Source organism: Gossypium hirsutum, chromosome D12, assembly GCF_007990345.1.
Source record: "Gossypium hirsutum isolate 1008001.06 chromosome D12, Gossypium_hirsutum_v2.1, whole genome shotgun sequence".
Taxonomy (NCBI): Eukaryota; Viridiplantae; Streptophyta; class Magnoliopsida; order Malvales; family Malvaceae; genus Gossypium; species Gossypium hirsutum.
Window position 1 is genome coordinate 42663905 of NC_053448.1, and position 24028 is coordinate 42687932.

The 24028-nt window shown below is 29.8% G+C and overlaps 2 protein-coding genes and 1 long non-coding RNA gene across 5 annotated transcripts; all 3 read left to right on the forward strand.

Annotated features, from left to right (window-relative positions):
- Positions 1-753: 753 nt before the first annotated feature.
- LOC107944041 (charged multivesicular body protein 7) lies at positions 754-3213 on the forward strand. 3 transcript variants are annotated; one of them, XM_041106791.1, is made up of 8 exons: positions 754-1141; positions 1216-1275; positions 1354-1524; positions 1607-1789; positions 1880-2010; positions 2277-2445; positions 2578-2707; positions 2802-3213. In XM_041106791.1, the coding sequence occupies exons 1-8, from the start codon at positions 950-952 to the stop codon at positions 3065-3067; spliced, it is 1302 nt and encodes a 433-aa protein (XP_040962725.1). In that variant the 5' UTR covers positions 754-949; the 3' UTR covers positions 3068-3213. The 3 variants fall into 3 exon arrangements, with proteins under 3 accessions (XP_040962725.1, XP_040962726.1, XP_040962727.1); XM_041106792.1 differs by having other exon boundaries at positions 824-1141; positions 2808-3213; XM_041106793.1 differs by having other exon boundaries at positions 826-1093.
- An 8173-nt stretch (positions 3214-11386) lies between these two features.
- On the forward strand, positions 11387-12596 carry LOC107944043 (auxin-responsive protein IAA20). The gene is made up of 4 exons (XM_016877853.2): positions 11387-11689; positions 11779-11981; positions 12089-12191; positions 12290-12596. Exons 1-4 carry the CDS (start codon positions 11544-11546, stop codon positions 12333-12335), a joined length of 498 nt encoding a protein of 165 aa, XP_016733342.1. The 5' UTR covers positions 11387-11543; the 3' UTR covers positions 12336-12596.
- Positions 12597-15558: 2962 nt separating this feature from the next.
- Positions 15559-17979, forward strand: LOC107944042 (uncharacterized). The gene is made up of 2 exons (XR_001696124.2): positions 15559-15905; positions 17710-17979. It is a non-coding gene; the product is annotated as an uncharacterized lncRNA (long non-coding RNA).
- Positions 17980-24028: the final 6049 nt, after the last annotated feature.

Consider the following 24028-nt stretch of genomic DNA (forward strand, 5'->3'; position numbering starts at 1 on the left):
ACTTAATCAATATCTACTCTATGATATGATTAAAAAAATCAAGAAAGTAAAATTAAATAAAATATGTAATCCAAAAGTGAAGAAATTTAAAAGATATAAAAAAAATTGATATTGTTTAATTTCTTTTTTGAAATTTGTGTACTTCATTCTAATATGACACTATTTGTATAAAGAATATATAAAGAATTCAAAAAATAGTATGAAGAACACGTGGATTGCCATGCGGGCTACCATGTTTAAAATTTTAACATTTTAGTCATTAAAAAAAACAACAATTGAGCTCTTCATAAAAGATGGATGGTCAAATTTAGCTTAAATAAAAATAAAAGCTAAATTGGTAGACAAATATAAATATTTGAGACTAAATTTATCATTATTCTTAAAAAAAATAGAACTGAGTTTAATAATCAAATTTACTCCTATAATTTAAAATTGTTATAACAATTAACAACAATCTCAACACATAAAAAAACTTTTTAATTTTCATAAAATACAAGCATCAACTTCTCATAAATTAAAATAGAGATTAATTTATTGGTTTTAGGGGAGGAATATACTTGTTCATGGGCTCGGCAGCTCGCCCAATCTAATTGGGACAAAATTTTTATGTCTTGGGCTAATCTGAATTTAATTTAAATGATAAAATTTAATTTTAAAAGTATATAAAATATTAATATTAAAAATAATTTTAATAATTTATTAATTTTTAAAAATCGTAAAATAATTTATTTCTCTCATGTAAAAGTCCTAAATACCCTAATAATGTTAAAAAAAAAAGCCGTGAAAGATATCAATTGGGCTTGGATCCAAGTTTAGATCCGCTTCACAATCCAAATCGCATTTGGATTTTCTTTTTCCTAGTAAATTTCTCGAGAAAATTGCAAAAACCTAGCGGAAGCATTTGGGTTGAGCGGGAGTTCAATTGAATTTTTCGATTTTCAGAAGAAAAATGGATTCGAAATCAGTGAAGGAATTTATAAGAAAAGAAGTACCTGATTGGGACGATGAATTAATCGCAACGGCCCGGTTTAAAGCTTTTAGCGGTCAAAAATCCGATTGGGAACCCAAATTCCAGTTCTGGAAAAATTTGATCGTAAAAATCGCCCGCCATTTTGGTGTCTTCATCATTTCCCCTCCCCAGGTTTTCAATTTTCTACTTATTTTTCACTTATAAAATTGATCTTTATTTCGTTTTGCTTATAAATTGTTTTGCAGGTGAAAAATGAGTGGTTTAATAGAGGAGGCTTAACTCCTTTGTGCATTGATCACGTATTGGTGAGCTAAATTACGGGTTAATTTGATTGTTTTGTTTTATGGAATTTTTGGGTTTTATTAGTTTGATGAAAATTTCAGTTTATTATGTATAATGAAGGTGAAATAACTCGAATTTCGGACATGGTGGGTCCTTATAGTGGGAGAATAACTCAATTATTTTATAAAGTGAAAAGCTTGATGAACAGATCAACAATGTCTCCTGAAAGTATCCTTCTTGAAGATTGTCTGATTCTTACAACATTGTTGAAGGTTTGCAACATGTTTGTGAAAAGTACTATTTCATGAACTAAAAATTGGAATATTTGAACTGTTTTAATCTAATTGTTCTTAGGAGAAAGCTGATGAAGTGATTAAGTGTTTGTCCGAAAGTCACTGGAATTCACATTGCGTTGTTACGAGGAACAAGTTCGAGAGTATGTGTGGAGGACAAAAGGAAGGTTATGCTGTGTTGAGTTACTTGTCAGGGTGCAGGAAAGGTCAATATCTCTCCACCAACAAGAAAGAACTAATCGAGGTGTGTGCTGCTTGTTGTGTCGATAAACTGGCTTGAGTTATAAAGTCTTTGCAGATTTTTTGTTATTGCAAGTAATCTGATTTATTGCAGGGTATAAAAGTTTCCCTTTCGTCAGCTGTGGTTTCTGGTGTCTCGAGTTTAGATTTCGACACTCTCCACCTCATTTGGACTCAAGAAAAACTTCAACAACAACTCGATGTGATCGACCGACGCTGGGAAACGTAATCTTTCTTTTGAGTCTTTTGGTCTTATTTCATCTGCTGAATTATGATTAATGCATATGAAGATGGTTAATGGTTAATCGGTTTAGGACAAGAGTCGGTTGCACTATGCCAACTGGTTCGGAAGTTCAGTTTAACTCTTTTTTGAACCGAGAATATTTCGAGACAAATGTATTGATTTTAAAACCATTTGCATCTTATATGAATGGTTCAGTGTTTTTAAGCTCTAAATATACCGGTCTTTTGGTTGAGTTTATATTTGGCAGGTCAAGACAGTCAGCATTAGCCTCGTTGAAGTCTGGGAACAAGAAATTGGCCTTGAGACATGCAAAAGAGATGAAGTTAGGCACCGAGAATAGAGAGAAATGTAACTCACTTCTTAACAGAGTGGAAGAGGTCTTATGTGTTATTGCAAATGTGGAATCAACGAAACAGGTCAGCTACTACAACTTAAAACTTCTCTTTTCCTGATATAAACATGACATAGTTGAGCTTCTGACTTCGGTTTTAGATATAGAGAAAATTGGCAGATAGTGAATAAGCTGATCTATTACTCCCCGATGGCAGGTAACTGGAGCAATCCAGATCGGAGCACGAGTGATAAAGGAGAATAAAATAAGCATTGAAGAAGTTCAGCTTTGCTTAGAAGAACTCGACGAGAGCATTGATTCACAGAAGCAAGTTGAAAAGGCTCTAGGTAGTATTTATTAACCATCCTTGTGGCAATTAATTTCCATCGAGTTATTGCGGACTGTCTTCTTGTCTAACCTGTTCTTTTTTTACTGTCGAAGAACCAGCTCCATCCCTGGACATGGAGGACGAAGATATCGAAGAGGAATTCAGGAAATTGGAGCTAGAAATCGGAAGTGGAAACCTTAAAGATCTGAATCCCGAAGCTGGAGTTAGTGATTCAGAAGGAACTGATCAATCATTGGCTGACGCTTTGTTGAATCTAAAACTAGCAGATGATGCTCCGGGCAGCGGATCAGCAATTCAGAATTCTGGGTTACCGGCAAAGAACAAGGAGTCAAACAGCCCGATGCTTGAAGCTGCATGAATATAAATGCTGATACACTTTTGTATATAAACAGTGTGTAATTCAGAAATGCTTATACATGCATTGATTGTTGTATCACCAAATATTTCCTGATTACATGCTGTTTTTGTTATCATTATAAAGGGCGTAGAAGAGACATTGGTACTTGCGAGTTATTCATATTCGATTCGTAAAAAGATAATCTAAGAACTAAATTTGATAATTAATGAGTCGAGCTTAAGTTATCGATCAAACCGAATTCGAGTACTGTAATACTCGATTTGAACGGCTTGCGAGCTTAATTGAATTTTTTATTTTAATATGTTTTTATATTATGAAATTATGTTTTCTCTTATTATATGGAAAGAGCTTAAATAGGAAGGAGCTCGAATTTAAATACGAATTAACTTAATAGAGCTTAACTTGATTAAGTCTTGAGCCATGTGTTTCTTGGAGACAACCATGTATCTTGATTTTGGTGTGGCATTAGGGCCATGCACAAGGACCATATGAATTATTAATGGCATTGGGGCAAGCAAGGTTTTCCTTAAAAAACAGAACTTTTTGATTTTTCATATATCTAGTTTACGAAAATTAAGAAATTAACTCAGTTAATCAGAATTTGATCCTTGAATCTTACAAAAAATTGAAAAATAAATATACATTTTAGTATCTAAATTTAGCTTTAAGGCTCAAATTGGTATTTAAGAGTTTTTTTCTTTTTATACAATTAAGTACCTAAATTTGATTTAATAGTTTAAATTGATTTAAATAACTAATTTACCAAAAAGCCTTAGAAATAAAAAAGCTCTAGCTTGTTAATATGTCATAAATGCTTTGCTTACAAAAACCCAAAATCCTCAGCAGCAAATTCTTCCTGTTCCATTTCATTCATGTTCCCCAAATTCCAGAAATTTTGCTGCTGCTGCTGTTGTTGTTGTTCCAAATTTGGGGTTTCACCTATGTCCTTTTAATTTTTATTGTTTGTATTTATTCTTTTGGTAGCCAATAAGGATTCATTCCACAATTATTTACTTACAGCCTTGTCTTTCATTTCTCAGGCAAAATCTCTTCGCTATTCATACTCATTTAAACAACCTTTTAATATGTTTTTTTCTTCCTTGACCAATTAATACTATAATTTTATTAGTGTAGCAGTATTTATTACGTCACTCTATTTTGTTTATGCATCACATAAACATTGCAACCATTTTTAAAGACATTTTAATATTTGGCAATTAAAAGTTTATTCAACTATTCAAAAGTTGTCATTTAAGCTATTAGGTTGTTAAGGTTTTTTTTTTAATTTGGTTAGTGAGTTCCAAACGACAATTTGACGATCAGTATGTTGAACAGGGAGTCAGTTTAGCATTGTTTTTCAAAATCACTTTTAAGTAAAAGTTGAATTTTTCTGATTATGCTTTTGGCCAAAAAAGTGGTTTTGCAAAGTATTTTTTTTATTCCAAAAGCATTTTTGAAAAACTCAAAAGTATATCGTTTAACAATACTTTTATCTCAAAAATATTTTTTGTCCCAAAAGTGTTTCTGAGAAGCAATGCTAAATTGGCCCTAGTACTCATTGATAAGCAGGGGTGTTCATTCGGTTAACCGACCGGTTAACCGACCCAAAATTACTATAACCGAATTAACCGACCTTCCAAAAATTTTAACCATTAACCGAACCGATTTTTTTTTAAAAAAAATAACCGAACCGAAATTTTTTCGGTTAATAAGGTCGGTTAACCGAATTAATCGAAAATTATGTATTTTTTATTTTTGGTTAAAAATTACCCGAATTACCTGAATTACCCGAATTACCCGAATTAACCGAATTAATCGAATTACCGAAAAATACCCGAATTACCTGATTTTTTTTATTTTTTATTTTTAAAATTTAAAAAATTTAAAAATTATTAAAGTAAATTGGGTTTTAAACTTTAGTAAATTGGGTTGTCTTTTAGTTTTAGTTTTATTGGATTTAGGTAATTGGGTAAACTTTAGTTTTAGTTTTATTGGGTTGGGTAATTGGGTTGGGTAATTGAGTTTGGGTTGGCTTGGATAATTTTATTTATTAATTTTTTCGGTTAACCGACCGGTTTCGAACCGAATTAACCGTTAACTGAAAAATCATAAAAAAATTAACCGACCCCCGACCGAAAAAATTCGGTTAACTGACCGATTAACCGAATTTTTTTGGTTTTACCCGAATTATGCACACCCATATTGATAAGTACAATAACATACCTTAGATTCAAGTCAAGCTAATGGCCAATATCAAAGATTGAAGAAGAAAGTTGTTTGGATTTTGTTTCACAGACTCGTGATGTTCAAAGCTATTTTATGAAAAAAAGAAGAAGCTAAATTGTAAAAGAGAATGGGAATGTGAGCTTTCGATTGGTGCAAACGGTATGAACAAATAAGGCCTTACAACAACGATTTTAATAACTCAAGGACTTAAATGAAAACTTTCGAATAGTTCAATGATCATTTTGTAACTATTTAAAGTTGAGCGACCAAAATGTAAACTTACTAATAGTTTAATGACCGTGTGTAAGCTCTCCTGATGTTTTTTTCCATGCATAATGCTCGAAATTGAGTTCTTAAGATAAATTGATTTTTTCTTACCATTCAACTTGAAGCATCGGCCCCTTAGTGAATGGATAAATAATAAGTTTATCACTTATGTATGATTTAAATTATGTTATGATCATAAAACTTTGAAAAATTATAATATGATCATTAATGTTATTGAATTGTTACATTATAATCATTGAGTTGTTACTTGCATTAATGGTGTGATGATAATCGAGCGTGACAATGAAATTATTGTTTAATGCACATTTGGAATCCACGTAATCGCCAGACCTTGCATTGCCGCCATCTCTGGTGAGCTCCTTTAACTAGAAATAGCACCATCATGCTCATTGAATCAAGCTTAAAACCACTTGAATGAAAACTCAAAGTCATATATGTCATGTGTGAACTTGATTTCCATGGTTTTTCAATATAATGTTCTTCTTGTTGGCAATCGCTCCCCCATCGTTCAGATTTTTAATTGGAGACTTCGAACTTCAAAAATTGAGAACACCCAAAATCCTTAGTGTTGTCTTCTTTCATTTCTTCTTTAGATTGAGATTCCAAAGATTCAAAATTTCTAACTTTGTCTTTGAATATAATCATTTATTAACTAAGATTCTAAATCAATAGATAACATTACAGGCTTTTTAATAAAATTCAAAGTTTAGTTAAGTTGATTTTCGAATTTAAATCCCATTCTCAAGTAGCTATTGCATTAGTTAGATGCTAAAGCCTAAAATATATTTGTTTAAAGCAATGACAAGAAACCAGAATACCGGTAAGCACAAAATTGGGGTCCTAAGAGTTAGAGATTGGCATGACCATATATGCAGACATAGAATCTACTTAAGAATTTGTAATAATTGTAGCAGCTGCAAAAAGAAAAAGGCTATATAAGCAAAAGACAATAGCAGCTTTGGGCAATAGGGGGAAGCATAATGTTACCCCTAAATAATGTGTAGGCGGCTGATGTCTTATTTTTCATCATGTCACCTGCCTTTGGTTTATTCACATTTCTACGCTTCTAATGAATAGATTAAATGCATCATTGAATTTGATTTATTATCTTTTATATTTGATTTTTTTTTAATTTAGTTGATATTTAAACTTGTATTCTATCATTTAGGTTGATATCTCTACGATAACATTTTAGTTTCTATTGATATGACATTGATAACCTATCCGTTTTTGACACGTGACAACCTCTTAATATGCCACATGACAAATATACCTTTCAAAAAATAAAAAAAGAACCTTTTATAAATATATAATTTAATAAAAAAATTATAATATTTTTTGCATCAAGAACGGATCAAGACAAAAATTTATACTCTTTTTTTTATATTTATTTTTAAGGATTTTTAATTTTTTTTATTTATGCTCACATGGCATTCTTAGAAGCTGCCATGTGTCACCACTAGATTGGTTATCAGTATCATGTTAGTACAAACTAATGGTGTTAATCCGGAGGTACCAATTTAGGTGATAGAATACAAATTTAGATGCCAACTAGATATTTTAAGACAAATTCGAGGGTAAACTACATATTAATCTTATTTTTAAAATAAGGTATTGGGTTTAAATTTTATAGATGAAGAAAATATATTAAGCTGGTTTTGTTTCATTTAAAAGTTCAATTTGATATGGTTTTGAATTTAGTCAATGTTTAATATAACTATCGAATATTAAAATATTTTAGACATAAAAAGAGAGAGAGAGATTAGCGTACGATTTAACTCCCGAGCTATACCCAATTTTTTATTGTGATATTTAAAGTTTTTTTTGTATGATTCACTTTAATACTTAAACTATTATTTTCGTCTCAGTTTACTAAAAAAAAATCAATAAAAACTTGACACATCGTACATTTTTATTAGAAGTCAATAATTTTTAAGATAAAAGAGATGAAAATGTTAGTTTAGATGAGTGGCGAAAAGATATACGAGCTTGGAAATTTTTCATGATGACTTTTACAATTGTTGAAAATTGTAATTAGATCTTCTAAAGGATTTGAAAATTTTAATTAGACCTCTAAAATTATGAAAATTTTCATTAACCTTCTCCCCATACTTAATGGCATGTTCTGTCTACGTTCACATATGAGATAAAAAAATTTCAAATACCAAAATGAAAACAAAATTTCCGTGAAAACAACAGTGTTTTTAGAATCAGACTGAAAACCAATCAGGAGTGTCAATCTAGAACTAACACAAAACAATTTTCTCCTTTTCCTTAAACTTTTATAATTCTTTAATAATTTATTTAATTAAATAGGACAAATCATCAAACCAATCAAATTAATAATAGATAACCATCTATCTAATTTTAAAAATTTTGAAATAAAGTTAAAAGAAAATAAGAAAAGCAAAGGCCAAAAATGAGATCATGCCCCCAACCCAAAGTTCTCTCCCGAGGGCCTATATTTGAGACATTGTTGCATAGGGAAATAAAAAGCAACCCTATTCCTATGTAAATTGACTGACAAACACAACTGTAAAATTTTAAAAATTAAAAGAAGAAAAAAGAAACCCATAGGATGAGTAGACACAATGATGGAGATTTTCCATAGAAGGGAGTGTCAACAAATTTGTGCCTTCTGGAATTTAAAAAGTATGTATTCATTGTTTCTTCCATTGTCTACAACATATTTTTATTTTACTCTTTAATTCTTCTTTTTCATCTTTTTCTTAATTAATTAAATGAAAATATTGTTAGGATTAATATTGTGTCGATTAAGTTTTTTTATCTACATAATGTTAAATGTTTGTTCGAATATGATTTAGATTGTATATAAAATGTGTTTAAATTTATCCAAAAGATGGTTTGAATTTGACATGGTAAAAAACAGTTTTATAAATTTTAATCGTTGTCAATTTTTTATCACGTTAAATCTAAGTTATTTAAAAATTGATTCATGTATTTTAAATATGTCATATATCACATATGGAATTAGTATTCAATGGTCAATACCTTATTGATACGAGACTAATACTATGAGAATTTGTTGAACATACTTCACAAAGGAACAACTTGCTAAGACATGTCTCACCAGAAAATAGGGCTTAGCTAGTTTACAAGCTTGGCCTAACAAAACTATTATCACAAGTCATTCACACACACATTGTAATCATGTTCCATCAAGTTACATAGTTGACAACCGACCTAACAAGATATACTTAAATTACAAAAATTCCAGTGACAACCCATCAATCAAGAGATTCTGCGTTAAATAGTTTTATGAAGTTCAATAAACTCCTTAAATCCAACGACGAAGCTAGAGGAAGGCTGACAGTGGCCTTGGCCCCCAAAAATAGTAGGATTACTTTAGAATCCCTTTAGAAATTTTAAGAATTACTTTAGAATCCCTTTAGAAATTTTAAGAATACAAATTACTACAATGATAAATTTTCATTTTGATCATAAATATTTATAATTTACTTTTGGCCCCTAAAAAACATTTTGACTTCGTTTCTGACTTAGGGTGGGTTTGGATGGGCGATTGAGTGCGGTGCGTTTAGCTTATTTTTTGTCTCACGCTATAGTATCGCTATAGTATCTAATCTCATCGCCACCGCTGTTTTTACATTAACCGCAGGTAAACGCACCGCCCATCCAAACTCACCCTAAAAGCTGAATCTTCTTTAAGACTTTCAACCCACCAGCTGAACCATCTTTCAATTCTCCTTCATAAAACCACCAACAAGATTCAATTAGAACAACTAGAATTTGTGAATCATTTCAGAATTCGAATCATAAGTTAGATACATCCGATACAATTAATTCATATGATTATATAACTAAAAAACCTCATAGTTAAACCAATATATATATATATAAAAGGGGGTCGGATTATAAATTGGAAAGAAAGCAGAAAAAAGTGATGGGAAAACAGTAAAAAGGTATGGGTAGGGATGGTGGGGAACATCAACTTTTGCTTTTGTTGATCGTTGTTTCACTTCCCTTTCGCAAAATTGGCGTTTCTTTTGGTGTAAGCAAGGATTTGCTTGTTCCCCTCTTTTCTTGTTTTGTGGGAGATCATTTTAAAACACAATCAATAATCATGTTTTTTTTTTCTTTCTTTCTTTTTTTTAAATTTTAAGGTGAGACAAAGAATTTACCTTCCACACGTGGATTCTACACGTGGGGGTAAAGATATTGATTCAATTCAATCCCAACTTTTCTTCTTTTTCCTTGTGTTTTGCAAAATTGAGTTACATTGCATATCTCTATGATGGGATCTTTTTTAGTTCTTTAGGTTTCTCTCTTTGAGGAGAAGCCATTAGCCACTATAATAGTGTTTGGGGGGATATCGTAGTGTGTGAATTCACCTTTTATTTTCTCACATTATATTATTTTAAATATTACTTACACTCGAATCTTGCAATATTACTAGAATCAAAACAAATCGATCCGTTGAATTAATTAAATTGAGAATCGAAAATTGATGGTCTAATCGATTCAACCATCTATCCAATTTTTAAAACATTAGAGTATTGTGAGTACAAGACTAAAAACAATTTATTAAATATTTATCATTCCAATTTTTTTCTCTTAATATAATTTTTTTGCATTAAATTGATATACTATTTATAAACATTATATTAAAAATAATTAATTTATAGTTTTTATAATTACAAATATATGGAAAGTGATGGAATTATTAAAGCCTAACTTTTAGTATCAACAAATTTTATTACCTGGGAAGTCATCATTACCAATATCCTCTCCCTTAATTATGTCTTGTGGAGGACGATAATTATATCCATTGAACATAGATTTGGGACAGCAATTTCGAGTTTACATGTTCTATCCTAACGTTTACAACTTCGATGCTATTGTATCCCTGTTCCTAATGACATAATTAATGTATGTTTTTTTTTGCAATTAATTAATTATCTTATGAATATTGTTAACTAAATTATTTTAATAATTTATATCGAATCTTGAAATTATTTTCATCCTAGTTATCGTAAAATTGATAAGAACATTTATAATAACAAAGCATGATCGTATTTTTTTTTTTAAATTTAAGCATGATCATATTTAGATGTAAAAAATAGATGAATGATTTAGAATTATTTTTGACATTTTATAATCATCAACTATATATTTCAAATTACTGTGTCAATGATTCAATATCTGTTGGAGTAAAAAGGAGGAGTTTGATGTCTCTTAAACTAAGCCCCTTAGGTTCGAGTTTTATAGAGAGAAAAAACAATATTGAAAAAACTTTCATTATTTAGAGATTTAATGTGGTTAAATTATAATTAAGATCCAAGGTAAGTAATTACCACCAAAAGGTTAAGAAAAAAAAAAGAATTATTGAGCAAAGGTTAATTCTGCCTAGATAAGTCTATGAAATGTCATTTATCGAGAATTGATGAGCTTCTCAATCGGTTAATATTATCTCTGCTGTGAATTTTACCCGTTAACTTTATTGAGAACACGAATATCTAAAAAAATAACGGTAATAAATTCATAAAACAGGAGTACCTTATCTACTAAGATCCGAATTATGCCCTATAAAACATAAACATTATTGAACTTATTGAATCTATTAATTCCCGAACTAATGTAAATCCTTCAAACATAAGGGAAGCAAACACAAAACATTGAACTACACATCAACCTTATTGAATCGAAATCCCCCTCTCCCAAAAAAGAAAGTGAAAATCATGATTAATACAAGTTGGGTTCGGTAAACGACGCGTGTACATGTCGGCTACCTTGACAACATAGCAGCCCAACCACACAACCAGTAATTTCAAGAAATTGCCTCCCTTTGATTCTCCCAACAAAAATTTAGTACCACTTCGTATCTTCCAACAATATATATATATGCTACTAATCTTTTATGTTTCTTATATAAATAAAACCCAAGGTGGCGGCTCATTCATCTTTCACTCTTCATATCATATCAATGGGTAGAGCTACAAGTTCTTCTTCACCATCATCATCTTTCGAAAGCAGCACTAATTACCATCACTTTGCTGCTTCGTCTGCTTCATCTCACATGGATTTCACCACTGATCTTAGACTTGGTCTTAGCATTTCAGCTTCCCCAAGGTTCTTTCACAGTCTTTTCCTTTCCTTTTTTATTTAACATAATGCTTGTTCTTGGACTGATCGGAAAAAGGAAATCATTTGTACGGCAGGGAACAACCACCGGATTGGCCGCCGCCGGTGAAGCTAAGGCAAGCGTATGGTGAAGAAGAACATGAGTGCAACAGTGCAACTTTCTTTGTTAAAGTTTACATGGAAGGGATTCCCATTGGGAGAAAACTGGATTTGTTAGCTCATGATAATTATTACGAGCTTATAAGAACACTTCAACACATGTTCAACACAAATATTATCTGTAAATATTTCAATTTTTTTAATTTTCTCTCATCAAAAATATAATATATAGACTATATAGACTGATGGGTTTTCTTCTTTCTTTCTTTATGATATTTTTTATTGTAGGGGCTGAAGCTGAGGTTGATGGTGACCATTATGAAAAATACCATGTGTTAACATATGAAGATAAAGAAGGGGATTGGATGATGGTTGGTGATGTACCATGGGAGTAAGTAAAATAAAACATAAAACCCATTATATATATATAAACAAAGTTTAAGTACCAAAGAGCTGAATCTGTTTTTTCATTGCATGTTTTGTGTGTAGGATGTTCTTGTCAGCTGTGAGGAGATTGAAGATAAGCAAATGTTGAATTTTGATGCAAAAAAAGGAAAAAGTTTTCTACTTTTAGTGTTTTCTTTTGTTGTGTTTAGTTTTAACTTGTGGAGTGATAATGAATAGGGTAGGTAGAAAAATATAGGGTGGAATATGTTTTTAGGATTTGGAATGTAAAAAGAAAAACCTCATACTATGATGACAAGAGTATCAAGCATCTGTTTTTTTGCTCTTTAGGCTGTGTAAATAAAGCTCTTCTTCTTCTTTTTGGATTTATTTGGGGTCTTAAGCCCAATCACATGGGTTTTTTCAAGATGCATCTGACAGTATGTTTAACATTCAAGAAGGTTGCCAATCCAAATTCACTTAAATCACCTATTCAATTACGAGAAATGATAGTATAAAACTGTGATTTCATGTTATCTTTATCTCTATTTCTTCTCCCGACTTTTAGCATTTATAATATCTCATATAATGTTTTTGGTGATAACTTTTATTTTTTAGAGAAAATTATGAAGAAAATAATATTTCATATATTAAAGTAGGAAAAAGGAAAAACTTTGAAAATAAGAGAATAAGGTAGAGACTTTTACTTGTTAGTAACCCAAGAAAGAGCCCATTGAGAAGGAATAGGGTAGTGAAGCCATGACAAAATTTAAAAGAAAAAAAATAGAAGTCATGCTAAATTGGCCCAACAAATCAATTACTAACATTTTAACAAATAGACTTTTAGACATGTTAATTTTAGGATTTATTTGATTTTTTAACTTAAAAAAATAGTTTTTTATTTAAATTTTCACCTTTTTTTAGTTGGAAGAGGCGAAGTTTTAAATGAAAGGTAAAATAATTTTTTTTAAGTTAGAATAATCAACCTTAAAATCAAACAATAACTCAATAACCTTTAATTTGAAGTGGTTGAAACTTAAAATGATTCAAACTCAAATTAATTAAATCTAAATTAATCCTACAAAACAACCATTTCGAACATGGATATGAAAAGGTTAAAATATGTCATAGGTCTCTATACTCTTTATAGATTTAGAATTTAGTCTCTATTTTTCAGATTTCAAAATTCAAGTTCAATTATTAACACTATTAAGATTATTTTGTTAAATTCGGGTTCATTACGACGTCATTTTTTTTAGTTACATCGCTATCAAGTGAGTATTTTTTTCATTTCAAAATGTCACACCAACAAATTTAACAAAAAAATGTAACCGTGTTAATAATTGGACATAAATTTTGAAATATGAAAATTAGAGAGACTAAATTCTTTGAAATAAAAGTACAAGAACTGAATTCTAAATTTGTGAAAAGTACAAAAACCTATTACATATTTTAACCATCTAAAAATTATCCCTTTAGAACCAACATTAATAGAAATATTAGTAGATCGGAAAACTTGGACTAATTTTAATCTAACACAATCACCTCCAATGATGGAGCCAAAAATTTTTTTTGGGTGGTGGAATAAAATTATATATTTTTACGAAATATAATTTCACCATTTTAATAATCTATATCTTTATAACTTTTAAAAGATTAAATTAATTTTTTTATTATTTTAGAGGCCAAAGTATAAATTTACCATTACTAATTTAAAATTTTATAAATTATAAAAAATCTAAATGAGAAAAAAATTATTTTAGGGTGAACTCAAACATGCATTTTCTTTGAATTTGTTTTTCAAATTACAGCTAACTTCCCAACAGGAGGAGAAAACAGACAGGATCAAATTCCTTTTTTCATATAAATGTTGTTCAATTTTTCTATCCAAAGTTGAGAATTAAAGCAAAGTATTCTTTTTCAAGAGTATCTCAAATATTTTGTAGTTTTGCCAAAATGTTTCTTTTTGCGTTATTAGTTTATGTATTTTAATTTAGTCATTTTTAATTTTTATGTTTTTTTCAATTATAAAATTTCAGTTCTCATCAAACGATAACTGTTAAAGTAATTAAATTCTGTTATTTCCAAAACCTAATGCAACAACCATATTTATCATATATGTAATGTCATGTTAGCTTGTTATTTTCACATGTTACTCACTAAAAATCTAATTAATGGACTACTCACTGTAATTTCCGACAATATTAAAATTTCAAAATTCGAAAAATATAGGAACTAAGAATGATTCGATTGGAGAATATAGATTAAATCTGCAACTGTACACATAGTACATGACTAATAATTGAATTAAACTATTACCGTTTGAGTCAAGACTAAAATTTCAAAATTCAAGAAGTATAGGGACAAATAGCATAAATTAACCCATAATATTACTTATCAAATGATATATATCAAGCAGCTGGGGAATATTTTCTTTTCCAATTATATGCCTATATCCATTACATGTGCACTCGATTTTTCCTCCAGAGAAAATGATACATCACGAGCCACCAATTTGATGGATGCCCCCCCAAGGTCTAAAGTATAAAGAATCAAGCATCTCATAAAAGCAAAAACATGATAAAAGATATTGAGCTTATCTGGTCAACCAGTCAATGTAAAATCTCTCTTAATCTACAATGTACCCCACTTAAACTCATTCCCAAAAAAAAAAAATTGTATGTTAAATTAAAAATAAATTAATTTTTTAAAAAATTTTATCAAGTTCTTTTATTAAAAATTAGTCCATATACATCAACATGAAATACACATAGCATGTCACATGAAACTATCTGATTATTTCTTCAACTACGTCAATTTTTAATAATAGAAATATATGAAAATTTTAACCGAAAAAATTAATTTACTCTTTAATTTAACATAAAAGACTAATTTGTAGGGGAGAACATTTGGTTAAATTGGTCGATTTGGCCGGTTTTTTTTTTCTTCGAACTGACTTAACCAACTTTAACATGAAAAAATCAACCAAATCGAACCGACTTTGGTTCAGTCAGTTCGATTGGTTTTTCCAATTAATCAACCTTGGGTTATTGGGTTGGGTTTCTATGGTTATATGTTTATTATATATATTATAAAATATAAATATATTTTAAATAATTTAAAAATAAAATAAGTCGGTTTTTTCGATTGGTTCAATTTCAAGATTCAAAAACCAATAACAGACTAGATTAACTGATTAAACCAAGATCAAAACTGACTAATCAGTCCCACCCAACTAAACCGAAACCGTATGGGTTGGTTTTTTTATTAAAATTGAAACTTGCTCTCTTCTACTAATTCACTTATTTTTTGAGTAGAAAAAATAAAATATAATCTAACTATTAATATAAGGATGTCGAATTCATTCCATTAACACGACACATCCATGAGGTCATCAAGTACAGCAAATCACTCGCCACCAATTCGATTCCCCTCATTTATTCTTTTGGCAGAATGGTTAGTGTTTAATTCACAACAGCATCTTTGCCATAGGGCTCTATAAAACTAAGCATTGGTAAGCTCTATCATGCAAACCAATACAAGCTGTTTGATTTAAATATAGCCATCGATCAACATGTGTATATGCATCAAATGTGGATGCTTTAGCTGCAAAAATACAAGCGGCGAGCGAGACGAGAAGGCGGGAGCGGCGGACTGTGTTGATATTATGCTCGCAATCTTGTTGCCTCCTGCTGGGATTTATAAAAAAGAAGGCTGTACGGTCAGTCACTCACTCACTCCCACTCCATTTTTTATTAGGTTAAATTCTGTTATTAAACTATGTACTAATTTAGTTATTTTCAGTTCCTGTGCTTTTAAAATTTGAAAATTTTAGTTCTAATCAAATAATAACTATTAAATTCATTAAGTTAAGTTTTGTTATTTTTAAAATTTGATGTGTCAAACATATTGTCATGTGTAACACTATGTTTGTTTATTATTTTCACATATTTCTCGCAAAAAAATCAGTTAATGAATTTAATGACTGTAGTTTGTATTAAGATTAAAATTTTGAAATTAAAAAATATAGTCACTAAGAATGATCCAATTGGTGAACATGGACTAAATTTATAACTTTATGCATGGTACAGGACTAATAACATAATTTAACCAAATAAATTTAACTATTACCATTGGGTTAGGTTTAAAATTTCAAAATTCAAAAAGTATAGGGACTAAAATGATCAAATCAAAATATATGTACTAAATTCACAATTCACACAGTATTGGATCTAATAGCAGAATTTGGCATTTTTATTAGATTATATAATTAGGTTAATTGGATTAGTTAATTATTGTACGAACTTTAAGTCTGTTAAAAACTTCAAAACATTTTAACCAATTCCTCGTAGTATTAAAGTTGTAGCAATAAGGACTTTCTATCAACCTAGCCATTAGCTTAGACTAAATTAAAGCACGTGGATTTGATTCAGTGGCGATTCTTGGTGTTAAGATTTGGGGTTTAATTAAAACTTCCAAAAAATTTGGAAGATTTAATGAGAATGTTTAAAATTTTTGATAGGTCTAATTAAAACTTTCAAAAAATTTAAAGGGCTAATGAGAATTGACAAAAATTTTGGAGGGATCTAATTAAAAATTTTTAAAAAATTGAAAGGTTTAATGAGGTATTCTAAAATTTTGGGGTCTAATTAAAATTTTTAAAAATTTAAAGGTTAAAAAGAATTTTCAAAAAAAAATTGGGGGACAAATGCCCTCCTAATCCCTTGTTACCATCCACCTTTGATTAGATTTTACATACAAATGTACCTATTGCATGGACAACTTTGAATTTGATGTGCTAGAAAAGATAGCCCTCTTAAATTTTAGTGATATAATCTCCTTTTTGATACATTATATCCAAGTTGTCAACAAGGGCGAAGTTAGGCCGTTTTTTTAAAGGAGACCAAAATTAAATTATAAATTTTTAAACGTCAAAATGTAAGTTTATCATTATATTAATTTATAATTTTACATTTTTTAAGGGATATAAATGTGGTTTAATCATTTTGGGGTACCAAAGCCCCCACATACCCCTAGCTAGCGTCGCCTATGACTATCGATCTGATAGGTATACACATGTTCACTGGTGGAACCAAAAAAATTATTTTAGAGGGATTGAAATTAAAGTGTATATTTTTACGATAGTAAAAATGCAATTCCACCATTTTAATAGACTATATCTTTATAATTTATAAAGGATTAAATTAATTTTTTATTATTTTGGTGAGCCAAAGTGCAATTTTACCATTTATAATTTAAAAATTTTAAATTATAAACAATGTAAATGAAAAAAAAAAACATTTTAGGGGTCTACCACTGCAAATGTTTATGGTTTAATCTACTAGCAGGCAGGGCTAGGCACGACCTTGGCTGCTTTGATTACATGGAACAATTTTAGTTTTAGTCCCTCTGAATTATCAATAATTCAATTCAATTACTTTTGTAACATAAAATTTAGTTCAACCCTCCAATAATTTTATAATTTTATTTCCATTTTAACGTGTGGGTTGAGTTTACACTTGCAGGGACGATTCTGGGCAAATGTAGTATTGACGGTATTAGGAATTGCTCCAGGAAGCATCCACGCTGTCATTTGCATATCAGGCAAATGAAATGGATTTTCAAATTTAAGATTTTGAGTCAATCAGGTTGAATACCTTCTCACTATTATTGTAGCATTGCATCTTATCAATTGTTTATGCTTGCTAATTAGGCTCCCTTTTTACATCTATGTTTGGTTGAATGAATCTTGGTATTTAACATTTCCCTAAAATAAATTATTTGTTTCTTGTCCATCATTTATTTCGCATTTTTAGAGACCAAATTGAGATAAATGGGGATAAAAAAAATCTAGATACTAATGTGAAATTTTTTGAAAAAGTATAAAATTTTAATGTATTTTTTTAATTAAATAAAAACTTAATGTATTAAATTTTATTTTCAAAAAAAATATATATTAAAAGCATACAGAATCAACGTGGCCGACAGAATAATTAAATAGTTATACGTGGTGTGCCACGTATGCCTTATTCTGACATACATAAACTAGTTTTAAACGGTAGAAGTAAATTAAATTTTTAACAAGAAGAGGACCAATTTACTCTTTAATTTAGTGTACAATGACTAATTTGCCCATTTTTTTCGCTTATTTATATTGTACTAATTAAAATCTTAGGTCAAATTCTGCTATTAGTCTCTATGTATAAGTTATAGATCTAATCTTTATAAGTACTTTAATTTGATCAATTTTAATCCCTTTATTTTTTGAATTGGTCAAATTTAGTACTTATACTTTTCTAATTTTGAAAATTCACTAGTAATACAAAAAAAGTAGTGGTTAAATACATTTAATTAAATCATGTTATTAGTTCTATATCATGTGTAAATATGTAGATTTAGTTCATGTTATCCAATTTAATACTTTTTAATCCCTATACTTTTCGAACTTTGAAATTTCAATCTTGACGCAAATCGACAACCGTTAAATCTAGTAGTTGGCCTTTTTATGAGTAATATATGTAAATAGTAAACTAACATGCCATTACATATATGATAATATGTTTGTAATATAAGACTTTGAAAATAACTTAACTTAATGAACTTAGGTTATGTCATTTAATCATGATTGAAATTTCAAGATTAAAAAATCACATGAACTAAAAATGACCAAATTAATGTATAGGGACTAAATCTATAACTTATGCATAAGAAAAGGACTAACAGCAGAGTTTAACCAAAATCTTATTACAGAAACTTCAGGCCCTTTTCTTTACTAAATGTATGAGCCCAAATGGCCTGTAGTTGAAGTTCCAAAGACCAAAGATTTTAAAAGAGGCAAAACAAAAAGTGGTCCAATTATAAAGAATTTAAGACAAAAATTGCACTCATTTGCAAAGAAAGTGGTTCCATATTTGAACCAAAAAAAAAAAGGATTCAATTGCCTTTTTAAATGCAAATTACTTTCAAGGTCATTAAATTATTAATATATTTACGTTTTGATCACTCAACTTTAAAAAATTATAAAATGGTCACTGAATTATTTGAAAGTTTTCATTTAAGCTATTGGACTATTAAAATCACTATTGTGTGGTCTTCTTTACTTGCACTCTCTATACAATCGAAATCTCTCTATCCCTTTCTCTTTTATAGTTCAACTTTTTTATGAAACATGCTTAAACACCATGAATCTATAAACCAAAATCTAAATAGATTTTTTCTTCGATCTCTGACATTGACAATCAGATCGACTTGAATCTAAGATATATGTACTTTTAGTCATTGATGGGTACTGATATATCATACAATTTATCAAATCATCGCTTCGAGCTTTCTACCCAAATAAACTTAACCTCCAATTGATATAAATAAAAACTTTCTAATAGTTCAGCAATCAATTTATAATTTTATGAAATTAAGTGATCAAAATATAAATTTACTAATAATTTAGTGACATTAGATAAATTTTATTTTTTTAAGACCAGAGATGACCAAATCCTCTTCCCTCCCTATCAAAGAGACCATTCTTTCAACACTGTTTCTAAAAGAAACAACAACCCACCTGTTTGTATTTATTGCTTTGTATTAAAATCAGTTTCGTTTTCCCTTACACAACCCTACACTTTTGGAAAAGATTGCGGTGCATGCAATCACCCTTAATCACACATATACGTCGGCTAACGCTTCATTAATATCCCCCTCATATCTTCTAAACTAATTAATGTTTTTCTTTATTTTTTTCATGCCAATTTTAACTATTTTTTTAACAATGTCATCTTCAAAGTTTAAACTTACATTATTCCTTTAAAAATATAATATATCTTATCACTGTACTTAATACTTATCGATAGTGTTTTCTTTTTATCAATTTGAAATGAAAGGTCTCAAGTACATGCTCACTCCCCTCTCTCGCACGTCAAGGGTTCATTCATATGGAACCCAACTATATTTACAAGTTGCATGTATGTATATATAAGAAGCTCCATGTATATATAATATATGTTACTTTTTTTTTTCATAGTTTATAAAATGATTATTTAATTATTAGTTATTTTTTTTGTCACCCAATTATGAGAAGTTACAAAATTATCACTCAATTATTTAATTTTATCTTTTTTTTGTCATCCGATTATCTTAGATTTTAGGTGTTTCCATTTTTACGTTAGTCAACTGGTAACTAAAAACAAAATAAAATTAAATAATTAGATGATTATTTTATAACTTTTCATAATTCAGTGACAAAAAAAAATTGAATGATCTCTACTATAGTTTGCCCTAAAATTTAATTTTATTGTCTATTTTTCTTTAACACATCATGTTGAAGTTATCTATTCAATAAATTATACACATGTTAAAATTTGATCAACATGCTTTTAATGTCAGATGAGTGTTTGCATTTAATGCCTAAACTAGAGATTAAGTGAATAAACAAATCCTAATTAATACGACAACTATACTTTAAAGAATCATTGACAACGTTTCAAAGATTAAGATCCCATTAAACCATATTCTACACACAACGAAACAAAGCAGGTGAGTGAAGGTTTCAATTATTAGAAAGAATGAAATGAAGATGGGGAAGCTTCAAAGTCTAAAAGGCTTGAAGGTGGTTAAGTGTGGAAACACTTACACCAGTCCTTGACTTCGCTTTTTCATGTCTTTGTCTCTCTCTTCCGAATATCGCCCCCTTTTCAAAGTTGATAAGAGGAAAGTTGGCAAATTGGCCCATTTGATTGGCTATATTACATATAATATCATTTCATTACAAGTTAATTTGGTCCCACGGGAAGAAAAGAGGGAGAGCGTGACTTGTGGGATAAAAATAAAGAGCCTTCCTCCCCATTTGGATTAAGAAATGACAACACAAGCTAATATGGAAATGGCATCCGTTTCTTTATTAGTTTTCTCATCAATTAAGATGAGCATTACACGGAATTCATGTTGTATTATCTAGTGTTTCTCTCGAAAAATTTTAATCAACAAGTGTTAGATGTAATGGTAAAATACGTTATATTTACAAGAAAAGTATTTGATTTGAATACTAGAGATGACATTGATGAGAGGGCTAACCATGAAGCTCGAAAGTATTAGTCTTCATGAAGCAATCGAGCTAGGTGAAGTTAGAAAATTGTTTTAAGGGGTTTGAAATGGATTATGAATTTTTTGAGAGATTAAAGTACAATTTTATCATTATATTAAATTTTCATTTTACACCATTTGAAAAGATTAAATGACCCTTTAATCAATTAAATACTACTAAGTGATCAATAAAATTTTGGCTCAATGATAAAGTTAAAGTGCTAGAAGTTTTGAGTTTCCATATTCGAGACTCTTAACCCATTGAATTATAAAGAAATAACAAGTAAAGAAAAGAAAATGAAACTACCATTCTAGAAAATTCAAGTATGCAATTACTAATGTAATGGCATCGATTGAGATTAAAAGTGTTCATGTGTTGGATTATTTTTAAGTTGGACCCATAAAATTCTAATTAAGCTCATCTATATTTGTAAATTATTAATTTGAGTCTGTTTAGGTTTCTCTATATTATATTTTAGTTTCTAAAAAATATTATTTTATTTAATATTTAATAATTCTATATAGATATTTGTTTTATTACCATTTTATATATTTTATTAAAATTTTAAATATAAAAAGCTTAACATATTTTAATATATATTATAAACTTGAAAACGGATCAAGTAAAGTCGAGATTGGCCTTAGAATATTGAAGCTCAAATTCATCTCATATTTTAATTGATTTATTATTATTTTATTGAATTTCATTATTCAAGTTTAATATATTTATCTAAACTATTAAATATTAAATGAACTTTCAAGGTTGGACCGATAACCCAACCTTTTAACAAAGATAAAGCAAATGCCATAGAGGTAAGTGTTTAAGGTTTGGATATACTATTAGTATTGTTGAAAAATATGGAATTGGTAATTGAGTGCCTGAGGGAGTACCCATTCCTTGGTCACTGAAGTTGTTTGAGATAGTTTCCATAATAATTATGTTGGCAATTTATTGAATGGTATTTATGGATTGTGTTGATTATGTGGATGGTATCTAAACCATCAATCAAGATTATATCACCTGGGGAAACATATTTGGATGATTGGACTAGATTGGGTCGGATCAGATCACCCTTATCTAATCCCTTTAATCAAGAAAGTTGGATTGGATTGGATCATTGAAGTCTTAGCGGCCAAGAATCCTTGTTTACCTTGTTTCTTATTATATTATATTTAGTTGGTTAATATGTTGTTTAATAGGGGTTGTGATAGATCTTTTTTATGTTAGTAAGCCTCAAACAAATTTATATAATTGAGAGGTTTGTATAGGTTTATGTACCGAGAATTGAGAGCATTAAATCTGTTCAAGTTAGGAACTATATTTTATGAAGGCATTGTGATTGTAAAACCTATTGTGTTGTGGTCTACAAGCTAAATTCACAGAGGTGAATTTAGTGGTGAGGGTTCTAGTCTTCAAAGATACAAGCGAGAAATTTGTCTCGAGTGTGTGGTAGATTTAAAATAACCGTGCAATAGTTTAAAGATAGTAGATACTTCTCACTGAGCTAGGATCTATAAATGTAGGGAAATTGAACTGCATAAACAAACTTTTTGTCCCCTATTTTTTTTAGTGTAGTGCTTGAGGGAGTGCCCACTCCCTTGTATCCGCTATAGCAAAACAGGTTTTTACTGGCGTTTTTTTGGGCCACTAAAACTATTTGCGAAGTTTTGATAAGCGCCACAAAAAACGCGGCTATAGATAACATCGCTAAATTTTGCGGCGTTTATGTGGAGAAATGCTGCTATAGAACATGACCTTTAGCGGCGCTTATCCCAGAAACGCTGCTATAGATCATGACCTTTAGCAGCACTTTTCCCACAAACCTTGCTATAGAACATGACCTTTAGCGGCGCTTTCCCCACAATCGCTGCTATAGAATATGACCTTTTGCAGCACTTTCCCACAAATGCCGCTATAGAGCATGACCTTTAGTGGCGCTTTCCCTACAAATGCCGCTAAAGAACATGACTTTTAGTGGCACTTTTTACCACAAAACCGCTAAAGAACATGACCTTTAATGGTGCTTTTTCGAAAACGCCACTAAAGGTCATGTTCTTTAGTGGCATTTTTAGTAAAAGTGCCGCTAAAAGTCATGTTCTTTGGCGGCGTTTGTGGAAAAAACGCCACTAACTTTAGCAGATTTTTAACAACCCATTTTCATTCATATAGAACCCAAATTGTCAACATAATTTCCTGTAACATCAAATCCTACCAAAAACTACAAATCTATATGGTATTTGAAATCCAACTAAAGAAATATATATATGATATAAATTAATAAATGAAATAACAAAATTTATTATATTCAAAAGTTATTATGTTAAAATATTCTTACAATAAGAAAACAAGCGTTTAAGATGGCGGATTCCGCAATTGCTGAAACATCTTCATCATATTCTGAAGCTGTAGCTGGAGTTTGTCATATTTTCTGCTTGCCTCTGCTTGCCTTGCTGCTGCCTCCGCTTTAAGTTGTTGCTGGAGTTCTTCATATTTCTTTGATCCTCTGCTTCTCTCGATGTTGTCTTTACTTTAAGTTAAGCAATTTGTTCAACTGTGCTCGCTTGCATCTGAGCCATCTGGTCTTTTAACCTCTGAACTTCAGCTTGAGCCTAAGTCCCCAAAGGCATGTATCACTGCGAGCTGGATCTAAAATATTGGGTTGGGTTAACAAAATATCCTTGAAATCAAACCCGACCATACCTTTCAGGACCCAAAACTTCAGTAATAATTCGGTTATTAATGTCATCAAGATTAACAGAACTATCACT